Consider the following 12820-nt stretch of genomic DNA (forward strand, 5'->3'; position numbering starts at 1 on the left):
GTATAACATAGGCGAGTATAATACTGATTTTTTTTTCCCCTTTAAAAATCTGTACTGCTTAGTACAATGTACTTGCAGAATTGTTTGCAACTTTTAGTGTTTTATGACTTAGCATTTATTATAGAAAATTATTTCCTTTTGTCTTTCACCACCCCCCATCCTTCAACATACACATCCACCCCCCGATGTATGAGGGGAATTAATTACATTTGGCTTAGCAATTAAGAGAGATATATGTCCTTCAAACGCCTCCTGTCCATCCTGTTTAGAGGATGCGGAAGCTCTTGGGAGCACATACAAGTTAGTGATCGCGGTGTGCCTGCAGCAGTTCTGTAAACCCAGTCCTTCACTTGTTGTCTGGCAGTCCTTAACAAGGCAACAACAATTAAGTTAGGGATCCTGAGCTCTACCCATCACTTACTATTGGAAGCCAGTTCCCAAGTGCAATAAGTTAATAAAGTTGCAATGTAATGGAGCCACATCTCTTCCATCCTTCATATCTTCTTTTATGTCTGAGAAATGCATTGCAACTAATTCAGCATGTGCAAGGAAAAGTATTTCTGTTTGTTTATTTGCAGGAGAGTCACACTATTTGCTAATCATCTGCTAATCATTAGATAGCATGTCTTGAAAAGTATCTGTGAAGTTACTTGTAACGAATCATAAAAATGAGTTATATGATTTCCTCTCCAAATGGCTAGTACCTTTTCAAGAGGTAGTGATTATTTATTTATTTATTTATTTATTTATTTATTTTTAACTAATCCCTGAGAAATAAAAGCACATCATGATTTTTCAAGGCTATCTATCACTCCGAGTGCTCAGGGATGTTTAAAGCACAGAACACTACTGTTTGTCAGATTACAAATTTGTTCATATGTTATCATCATTGTAATGTGAGATGGTGGCACTGAAGAGCAGCAGGCAAACAGAAGGAAGGCTTCTGAGTAGACTTCCTGGCTTTTTTTTTTTTTGTGTCATATGGGCTTGCGTATTTTGTCTAAAGAATGATCTTGTGTACAGTATATTTTCAGGCATAAACAATGCACTTTTAAAAATGTGGATAGCACAAAATAGATATCTTGAACTGATAAAAGCCTATATTTAGAGATAAAAAAGAAACATAAAAAATAAGATGTAGAATGTTAAAATAAAAAAAAAGGGTGCATAAAATTTTGGTTAATTTCTAAATATTCTTAAATAATGTCAATGGATTATTTTCAAACTGAATGAGTTGTTAATCTGGTAGATAACTGAGGTATTTAATCTTGTGTTCACTGAGTCAACGGGAACTTGACTGTAGATTTCAGCAAAGCATATTTCACATCGAGATCTGCAGAGCCCTCTTTCCCCTTGTAAATGAAGATTTTGAGCCTTTGAAATCAGTGGCTGAATTCCTATATAGGACATGGAATTTCATGTTGGTTGTCTACCTAAAATATGATTTTCCTGAACTTTATTTTTTAACTTTTCCACTTAGTACTATCACCTATGAATGTAAAAGGTTCTTTGGATTTGAACATAGATGATTAATGTAGGCAATTCCCGCAGAATCAAAATTTCATAATGTATTGATTTGCTCTGTATTCCCTCTGAAGGAAAAATGTCCCTGTAGGAAATAGCAGAAGGTACACGGTTCTCAGTGTGAACCATAATTCACTAGTAAATGCAGGAAAAAAAGTCTCAGAATAAGCACTTTTCAATATGGAGACAGATGGTCACATCACTTGGCAAGAATTCAGCTTTTTTCCCTGACATGTTTAAATATTGTTTATCAAACAATAGACAGAAATAAAAATCAAGGTAGCCTTAAATTTATCTAAACCAGAATGGCAGGCTGCTGTAGAAGTGTCCTATAAATAACAATAAACAGCTGTTGAATGAAAGTCAATAAGGTGGAAAGCGAGTTTTTCTACTGGATTGTAGAAATACATATATCTATATTTCTTTTTCTTGTAATGAAATGTTCTGTCCTCTTTCCCAGCCCAGAACTCAACATACTGTTTATATACCTGGCACAGCGTACAACGATTAGAGGCAAAACCAGATGGCCATATTTTTCCTTGTCTTGTTTATTTAGGTGACGGGTAGATGAGTCTAACTTTATCTATCAATCTGACTGTAATTATTTATGTTCTACTGTGAATTTTTGCACGCAAATACTCATGCACGTACACGCACACACAGACAGAAGTAAACAGACTCTTTCTCTTTCTTCCTTAGGCTTAGAAAGAATTGCAAGAGATTCGGCTTATGAACAAGAAGGAAAAGTTCAGTTTGTAATTGATGCAGTATATTCCATGGCCTATGCACTACACAACATGCATAAAGATCTCTGTCCTGGATATATTGGTCTATGCCCGAGGATGAGCACAATTGATGGTAAAGAACTACTTAGCTATATCCGGGCAGTAAACTTTAATGGTAAGTTACATGTACTCTTTTCCCTCCCCCTTTTTCTTCTTTAAATGTTTCAGAAGTGACAAGATGTGTTTTTTCTTTATATAGGATGCTTTAAGGCACAGTGGAAAACAGGATTAGAAGCAGTTCTCATTTAATCAGAGCTGTGAGTTTTTCCACCTGCTTTGAAACCCCCAGTGTATTTTTTGTCTTAACATTAAGCTGCTCCCAAAAGAGGCAGATGTTAAAAATAAGAATCTGTTGATCAACATATTCTGGTGTAAGGCTGCTATTATAGAAACGAATTGAGGACGCATGCAGTCCCGTTGACAGATTAAAATCCTTTGACAGAGGTTGCTTATGTGTTTGCAAGAGAATGAATTGAAAAAAATACCCTTTTGAAAATTACCTTCTTCGGAAATTACTGTTAACAATTTCCTTACAAAAGTGAATAGTGAAGACTTTGCTTTCAATTTGCATATTTAAATCTCAATTAAAACACTCACTAGCAGTCCCGGCTTTTTTTCCATTTCATTGTTTTTTACTCGGAGATTTAGTGAGCTTTAACGCAACTACAATATATAATTTTAAACAACGCCACATAATATTCTGTGCAGCTGGGATCTGCCTGCTGGGGAAATGTAGTTACAGATGCTTATGCTGTTAACAGTAGAGGCCAATAAAGAACAGGATTAATTTATGAATGTGGAATTGAAAAGGGTAGAACATACTTGACAGTGAAACAAAGTTGCTGCAAACCTACATTATTTCATTAAAGTCATAATTATTGTAGACTATATTTACCATTATTTTACAAAGAAATGGAACAATGTTTTTTGCTGTGTTTTGGTTGGTTTTTTTCCCCTGCTTGGTGGTAACTCACGTACTAGACATGCCTTCTAACTATGCAGAGAGAAGCACTGTCTATCACAATTTATTCCAATGACCTCAGCTGCCAGCCTTTTTGAAAAAATCACAAGGTCATTTTGAATTTAGCTTCCGAGTGGAAGCTTTTTCTGCTTTAGGTAATATACCAGACCATTTGGTTGATATGAATGTTGGCTGTATTTCACAGTTTTTTCCTCTTCTAAAACTTTTTTTTTCCCCTATGCAATTTGCATGAAAAGGGAATCCCTGTCTCCAGGAATATAAAGATAGAAAGAGTTTAAATGATTCTTTAGTGATTTTAAAGAAAACCTGGAGCAAAATATGTTGCTGGCAAATGGGAAATATTGTTATGATGACAAAGGTAAGCAGCATATTGTAAGGTTTGCAGTGATAATTATCTACATTTCTAGTAGATATTCTTCTGGGTCTGGGTTGTTAAAGCACAAAGGAAGTGATCTATTTTCATTTGGTGAGCATGAAAGTTTAGGATAAAAAGATAAGTGGTACATTTTATGTGAAACCTTTCTCTCCCTAGATTGTTGTATTTCATCAATACCTGTCATGATTTCTCTGGCTGACTCTAAGTATTGCAACAAGGGGAGATGGAAGAGTGCGATAAAGCATTCTGGACACTAATGAAAAAGTATCTGTTTTTGAACTAGTGATTTACGAAAAGAGAGGGAAAAAAAAAAAAGGAAAATTTCTGTGAGGTTAACTTTCTGTTCCATGGGATATGTTAACTGTTCCCTGTACTAGGCTTGTCCACATTACGTACTGGTGTACCAATTTTTTGGGTGTGTTCTATGCCCAAATATTTCCTTTATTTTTGGTCACGCATTGGGAGGCATAAGCGGAGGACAGTCTTTAACCTTTTGCCTTTTCCTATTAATCCCAAATTCCTGTTCCTCAGGACAGCACTGCCACTGAGTCTGACTTGGTTTACAGAGGTGAATATTGACATAGATTGCTAGACCTCCTGTACCGGGAGTTGACAGTAGAGCTGTGTGTCGATTTTGACGTGCATCCTAGGTTCAATCATTAATAATGTATTATATTAAAAGTGAATTGATACATGAAAGGAAAACCCTGGCTTTCACAGCCATCGAAGGTAATATTTTTCTATCCTAACAATTTCAGGATCACAGCACTGCTGAAGTTGGCAGGAACCTCTGGAGATCTCCTCCAACCCCCTGCTCAGATCAGGATCAACCAAATCAGGTTACTTAGGACCGTGTCCAGCCAGGTTTTAAATATACAAGGATGGAAAATCCTCCAGAATTCTCTCTGAGCAATCATTGCCAATATTTGACCATCTTCACAGTAAAAAAGATTTTTTTTTTATGCTTAAACAACTTTTCCTGTGTTTTAGAATTAAGCCTCTACTCTTCAAGATGATAAAAATTTCTAATATCAAGAAGTAACTGGCATTTTTTGAGATAGGCAGGTTTGGTTTTTTTTAATTCTGCATCAGTTGAACCCACATGATTCTACCCTTATGCATATTGAACCAACTTCTCACCTCTCCTAATTCAGTATTCCCCTTTTAACCAAGGTAGTAATGAGTGCGTGCAAATCTAATTAATATGCGGTGACATTCAACGTAGTGGGTTTCACCTCACGAAATATGACCTGTATTATGAAGGACACCTGTCTGCCTTACAGAGGGTATTTGCAAGGGGAAGAAAACATACATGTTTCTGTTTATTGGAGTAACAGGTTTGCTTTTGATTGCAAGTAATCACTTTGAAATGCGTTTAATTTTGTTTACTCTGTTTATTTTTATTTACAAATGATGAAGAAGATTTGTTCCCCTGAAGGATTCATCTGTGTAATATTCCGTGACACCTTTATGACTGAAGGGTGATCATAACCACCAGCACACAGTGTACTGATGTAATTGATACGACATTTGTTTCTGCTTAGATATTCTTCTACCAGTTGTATGCTAAATGCATAAAATCTCACAGTTCAGCATGATTTTGAAGTGGATAGAACTTCTTCACTTGTAATAGGAATAAAGAAATGTATTTGTACATGAGATTTGAGTTACTGTTGAGTGTAGTCTCCTGTTTTACTATTGCTTGTGTTTTTCTTAGGACAGCTAGCAAAGTATGGTGTCTAAAAACAATTGCTTTTCATTTATATTGGGCAGTTTAAAAATGAATTTAATTTCATAGGAAAAGAAACCTCTAATTTGTAACTGGTACAGCCTATTGCTGTGTACATCAAAAAAATTTTTAAACAACAGGAAAATATAAAGCCAGCACACTGAGACGCAGCATATTTAGTTCCCTGTGTTCATGGTGGTCACTGCTAGTGGACCCTAACCAGCCCCTTCTGGCTATTTGATCAAAGAATACCTCGAGCTTTCACAAGTTTCATGCTCCTACTTATCTTTGTTTTTCTCAGGCAAAAAGTGAACGTGGTCACTTTACGGTGTTCTTATTTTAATAAAGATGCCACATTTGAAAAAATTCCACTGCCAGTTTTTGTATCCAAACAAAATGAGATATTTATGTGAAACTGGTGTTTCATATTTAAAGCTATGTAAAGCGAATAGTTTTTCTGTTAATCAGGTTTATAAATGGTGATGTGCGCTAGAATAATTGTGGCGTGATTCAATACATTGTCCCATCACATTGCTCTAGTGTTCTTACTCTATTTAACTTCATTATTCTGTCTTTACCCTGGCACGTGCTGACTGTTTTATGAGAAGTGCTCTGCTGAATTCAACACAAGTGCTCATCTTTTAACAGAAAAAGGACTCGAACATGTATTTATGTTGGATGGAGGTGTTTCAAAGCTGATTTTGTTTTGTTTTTTTAAGGAAAAGATGTATCTCTGTACTTCCTTCTGGACAAAGCAAAAAAAGGATGACAACATGGATACAGTGCTGTTTCTTGGGTGGGAATAAAACACAAAGTATTAAGACTGATCAGTACCCCCCTCCCTAGTTGTCCCATTACAAAAATGAAGATCAAAATTTATAGTTAAATTCCAAAGATAAAGACCATTGCTCATATTGTACATACAGAATTTCATGTAGAAGAAAGTTCACTCTTTCTATATATATAGATTTATAGCTAGTATAGGGTAGCTGGTTTTTTGCCTACCTTTAGTCATATATTTGTATGTATATTTACATTAACATACTGTAGTACTTCCAGGGATAAATATCTAGAAAACATCACACACTATAATGCAACGTATTTACAGACATGACAATATGAGTCTTTCACTTAATCTTAAAGGTGAGGGCAGAATTTGACCTGTACTCTCGTACATGCAAACAGACATCTTTCTTACCTGCTTCGAGGGGCTACCTATCCTGTGGGTGAACAGGGATAATTGCTACTTTGACATCTTTTTAGGTGAGCGGGGATAGGTCAGAAGGGAGCAGAGAATAGGTGGAAGCACTGACTCCCCTCTGCCGTCATTGCTTACATAAATGTCTGCTTCTGCAGGAGGTCACTGCAACATCACTTGCCCCTCCTGGTGAAGAGGAGACTCAGGAAGTGAGTTCTGAGTCTGACTGTGCAACCTTTTCTCTGGTCGTCTCTGGGACAAAGTAAAACAACTAGGTTGTTTGCTGGGATTTTGTGACAAACCTACAATAACACCAGAACAGGTTGCCTGGAAAGGTTGTGGAGTGTCCATCCTTGGAGATATTCAAAACCTGGCTGGACAGGGACAACCTGCTCTAGGGGAGCCTGCTCTAAGCAGAGGGGTTGGACTAGGTGATCTCCAGTGCTACCTTCCCACCTCAGCCGCGCTGTGATTCTGTAGCCCTAGCTGGACTCGAAAGAAAAGCATATCACTTACCCTTGCTTTGCAATATTAAATGAACATATGTTACCTTCACTCTATTCTTCTGGAACTAATTTCATAGTCTGAGTGGACTAGTAAGCCTTGCTGTTATTTGGTTTGTAGGTATGTTAATTAAATGCCTTTGAGAAACGATTAATTTTGGCTACACACACAGACATACACTCGTGCAGCATCAGCCCCATTTAAACAGCAAGCATGCAAAATTTCATCCTGAAAGGGCAGAACGATACCAGAGAATGAGAACATAAGAACAGAAACTAGCTGGCAAACTCAAAATAAGATGTTGACACTTGTAAATTAAAAATTAATGATCATTCTACATTGTAATATTTTTTTCTGAGAAAGCAGTATCTATAGAGGACAGGTTTTTGGTATTTTTTTTTTTTTTTAAATGAAGAATGGGGTTTCTCATGTAGAATTTTGAACCCTCCAGAGAATCATTACTGTAGAATCAGCCGTTTAAAAAATTCATCTTTTCCTGCTATCTTTTGAAGTTGCTAAGACGTGAATCTGTGCAAAACTCCTGACTTAATATTCAGCTCAGACTGTTTTAAATGTTTTCTTGAAGAAAGCTGACACCTTTCTATTCTTTTACTGAGTATAAAATTTGCATTCTTAAATCATTATTTATCATTAAAACAGAAGCTTTAGAATGGTGCCCTTTGAGGCTGATAAGCTTTGACAATTTTTAAGGCATTAAGCAAAATAGAACTAAATGTCCCACTTAAAATGCACTGGAGCTATGCCCTGAACTCAGATTTTGAAAAATCCAACTCTCAGGTCTACAACTAGCAATAGAGAAAAAAAAAAAATTAAATAGGTGAAGTTGGGCACATCTGTGATTTTTAGTTATGAGTTCTATTGTCAGTTCATAATTTAGGGGTTTGTAATGTCAGAAACACTTAGCATCGTACGATTCCACTGTACCATACTCTGATAGGGTTCAAAACTAGCTAAGTATAATGAGAGATAATAGCGTAGATCAATTAGGGACAAGCAAGATTACCAATGAGTTGGGAAGGGCTGAGCTCTGCTGACTAACATTCATTCTGGTAGCAACTCTGATTTCACTAATCTGTACTCTGCTGAAGAAATAAAGATACTGCTTTCAGCTGCAGGAGTGGGAGTGGAAGAGGGAATGTCTGCTGCATTTTTATTAAGAACTGTGATGTTTGTTCTGTCATAAGTTATCACATGACATAATTCCATGTAATTTTTTTTTAAATCTTAGTGGCACACAGGAATGTTTGAAAACATGGCTAAAGCTTAAACTAACATAGACCTGAACTCATAAATTTCCAGAATTCAAAATAGTTCATTCTTTTCATACACTTTTGTCATGGTTTCAGAGGTGTCTAATTTGGTTTGTGAATGCACTGGGGCTATGGCAGACCATTTGGAAAAAAGAATCCTGATGTCTAGTTTCCTCGTACATTTATGTTAAATTAAGAAAGGAATTGTTATCTCTGTTAATTTATTATTGGGGATGAGCAGGGGATGATTTCAAATAAGTTCTGTTTTGGCATGCTAATTATTTTAATGGCATTAATCCAGGTGGCTATACAAGAAACTAAAATTGCACAGTGGTCTGAATCACTCTTAACGGGTTATAATATGAGCACGTGCGGCAGGCAAAGCTTGGAGCTGCTGTGATTCTTAGGTACCTCACGAATCCATGTGATTAAAATCAGAGATTATGAAAATGCTGGGTGTGAAATTAGAAGGTAGAACCTAAAAGTAAGTGCAATTTATAGCCATGCTCTTGCTTATGTACAGATCTTAAGTACTGATTAATTGAGCAATATAAATGCTCCACATACAAAATTCATGATGTAGAACGTGACTGAGGTCAATTCTCTATTTTGAGGAACGAGGTCTAATTCATAAGGTATTTTAATAATTAATATGTAAAGGAAGGTGATAAAAGATTTACCCAACGAAAATTGATTTGCATCTCCTGATAGGTGAGGCTATTCAGATAGATTAACTACAGTTTTCTAATATGATCAAGTGAAAAACTCAAACTGTGGTGAGAAGCAGTACAAACTAACCCTTGCCATTCCGAGTGAAAAGGTATCTGAGTGCAAAGAAACTGGATCCATACTCTATGTATTTTTTGGCATTTTAGTCAGCATAAGAAACATCACAGCTGCAGTTCTGCGGTGCTTTATAGCCCTTCAGATATCCTTATTACCTTTATTAACAGGAAGAAGGCGTGCCACATGTTTTGAGGCAAAGAATACCTTGACAAGCTTCCTAACTTAAAAGTTTAAATTTAATATCTCCTCTTAAATCTGTCAAATCAAGTAAGAATGTTTGTACAAGTTATTATTTTTTCTATATGTCAATCTATGACCCATTTGGTAAGACGATAATTCTGCAAGCCAGCAGGACAGTCATGAGGAGAAACGAATGGCTTTTTAGTACCTCTGTAACAGAAAATGAGCCTTTTTCATTTTCCTGGAACAACTTTTACTTAAAAAATTAAATAGGCACATTAGAGAGAACATCAAGGGGAAAAAACAACAAGGATTTTTATTAAGAGTATTTGGTAGTATAAATAAGCTACATTTATATTTCATTCATGTAAAAAGTGATCTAACTGATATTGGCTGATAAGTGACAAACAAAAAATAGAGCAATTCTTCAGGGAGTTCACTGTCAGGGAAATTATCTTGAGAAATCTTAAAGTAAGGAGGAAAATAACCATTTCTCTATGTTAAAGGGAATGACAGTGAAATCAGGTAGATTTAATACTGCAGGGCAGGAATTACAGTGAGGAGAGAATAAACATATAATTAACAGACATTGCCAACATCATCAGATAGCACTACTTAGTTTTTCTACCCTAGGGAGATGATGTTGTATTCAGCAGTAATCAACTAAATTCAGATCTATAGTCAGAGCAGTCATGGACTCAAGAGCAAGTTAGACATGTTAGACCTTGTTATGAGATGTAATCTTAAGCAAAAAGAGGGAGAATCGGAGCAAAATAAACAAGACGTCCAAGAGGAAAGCGATGGGATTCAGTTCATCCCTCAGAGGCAAATAGGTTTCCCTCAGTTTCAGTAGCTGGTGAAGACTACCGTAAGTGTCTAGTTCTCCACGTGGCTGATGGGAAATGCTGGTACCTCTAAAGGCTGCCAGAGAGCGAGCCTGGCCGTCAGCATTTAGGCACCATAGCAACTCATCTACTTCTGTATGTTTTTCTGCAAGCAGCTCTGAGTCAGAGAGATTTTCTCAAAGACTCGTTAAAGCATTTCTGATAGTATGAAATATTAAATATGTGGAAGCGAGTTTATCTTAGAAGCTTCTCTAATTTACTCCATCAGAGGAAGCTTTTGCTGTTATTCCTGAGGATTAAGGTATCCAATCATGTTGGCCACACAGCAGGTTATGTTTTATGCTGAACAGATTGGACCCAAAATGTTGCCTCCCATAGTCTTAGCCAAATCTCTCCCTTGTAAGCTTGAAATAAAATGGATTTGATGTACGAATTCCTGAGGCATTTTATTCTAAAAAGCGAGACTGTTTCTCTCAATTCTCCTGTTATCTCTGTCATCAAACTGAACATTTGATAATTAAAGGTAAAATAATTTACAGTAAAGATTTCAGTTGCAATTCTGTGGATTCTGTGCATAGCACACTTTCAAAGCGACGATGCATTAGTGAGACTTCCATATTAACATTTTTCAATTCGTGCCAATTTCTTTAGGTTATTAACTTTTATAATTAAATTAGCATTTAATAAAAAAATAATTTGGAATATAGTTAATACAGAAGACTCTTTATTATTAGTTACACTTGGAAGCCTAAAGTCTTTTAAGCCAAGTCATAGGAGCCTACACAGCCAGATGGATTTGAAAATGGTGCTTCTCTCTATTACTTACAGCTCTATTAATAAATTATCAGCTTGATTGGTACTCTACTTGAATACGGTTTTATTTGCTGGTAGTTGAGCTATTTGTGTAAACTTAAGATTATTAGAGAATACTCAGCTACATTTCAGAGTATGAACATTTGGATGTGTTTTTAACTACTTTATCAGAATTTACACATCAGTCATAGCTTCCTCCTTAGACCCACCAATTGCAACAGGTGAGGTTTATTATCCGGTATGATTAACTTTGATGCTGACTTGCCTAAATTTTAGGAGTTCAGCTGGAGGGTAAAGGGGTGTGGTACAACCATTCTATGTTAAGTCAAGGGGAAGAGGTTTATGCCTCTGAACAATTCCAGAAGGGAATTAGAAATATTTAATACAGTAGTGCTAACTCTACCTTGAGAGGAAGGTGGTAGAAACACGGGAGCTTGGTCCTTCCCACAAACTTTTCATATTAGTCTGAGATTTGGACGTTCACTAAAGAAGTAATTTACTTCTAAGCTTTTAATCCAAAGGAGACTGAAGCCGTGTCCCAGAAGCAAACCTTAAAAAAAGTATAGGGCATGACTGGGAGGATATTCTTTAGTCTTGTCGCATTTGGGTCACTGTGCAGCTAAGAATGCAAGACTTCCTAGAAGTCCTATCCAAATGGGCTCTCAATATCCTATCTTAGTAGTACTAAGTGGCTATTGGTTTACATAAAGTCATAGTTTTTACTGTATTTTTATTGTAGTGAAAGCAGAGTCGAAGCAGCTATAAATGTATGAATCCATATTTCTACCCATCCAGCACTGAAACAAGAAATCTTAGTGCAGTACAGGATAATTTTTACTCATTTTTTGGAGGGTTTTTTTATTGTGCACCGTACACAAAGACAGACTTATCATCAACATCTGGATTATTTTTAATTTTCATTCAGATGAAAATTTTCTGTTTTATAGAAGATGAATTACAAGTTACTCTCTGGGATTAAAGATCTGTATTATCTCCAAGGGGTTAGAGATGCTAGCATGAATTTTAAACATTTTTTGCTAATAAACATTTTTTATTATTGCCCATTAAGAAAACAAAACAAGCCAAACCAAAACCAACCAACTTTGGTTAGAGAAAGAAACTATCAACATATTACCATAGTTTTAATATAAAGGAGAAAATTTAGGATTAGGAAAAAAAAATAGTTTTCATGTAATAATGATGGTTGATTATTCCATCAATCACTTTTATTTTCTTTCAATGAGCAATGAAAAGTTAGTTGTTATGTTATCAAGACATTAATATCCTTGCAATGTGTGAAATATGGCTTGATTAGGTAACACCCTGATGAAAAGAATTTTCACAGAAATGGGAGTGACTAGTTAAGTCTATTCTTGCAAAACCCCCCAAATTTTGCAGTTTTTCAAGGAATAGTTTTGTTGTCTCTGTTCCTGCAGTACTATTTTGCATTTGCAATTCTAAATCTATGCTGTCTACATATTTCCTTGCAACCTTTTTCCACATGTTTTAACTTAAAAAAAATAAGGATTCAGAGTTGCTAAAGACATTTGTAATTAGAATTTACTAATATAACCAGCAATAAGGAAGTAGAAACTCTAATCTATTCAAGTGTTTAATTAATTAAGGAAAAAAAAGTTCTTAAAAGATCATTGTAATAAATTTTTAATCTTTAATCTGTGATCTTCTCCTAAAAGTACAACAACATGCAAATATCCCAGCAGATAGAAATTATTACTCGTTATTACTGTCCAGATGTTTCCAGTGCCTGGAAACATTAAAAACCATTGAGCTAGCCTGAATGCTCTGAGATTATCAGTATTTAACTTC

General features: G+C 35.7%; 1 protein-coding gene across 4 annotated transcripts in view; it reads left to right on the top strand.

Annotated features, from left to right (window-relative positions):
* Nucleotides 1–12820, top strand: part of GRM8 (glutamate metabotropic receptor 8) — a 360424-nt gene that overhangs the window by 221382 nt on the left and 126222 nt on the right. For all 4 annotated transcript variants that reach the window (XM_054826915.1, XM_054826905.1, XM_054826898.1 and 1 more), the window contains exon 7: nucleotides 2224–2424. In XM_054826915.1, coding sequence (XP_054682890.1) covers nucleotides 2224–2424 — 201 coding nt within the window. The remainder of the gene's footprint in view (nucleotides 1–2223; nucleotides 2425–12820) is intronic.

The sequence above is a fragment of the Grus americana genome, chromosome 1 (assembly GCF_028858705.1).
Source record: "Grus americana isolate bGruAme1 chromosome 1, bGruAme1.mat, whole genome shotgun sequence".
In the NCBI taxonomy this organism is placed as follows: Eukaryota; Metazoa; Chordata; class Aves; order Gruiformes; family Gruidae; genus Grus; species Grus americana.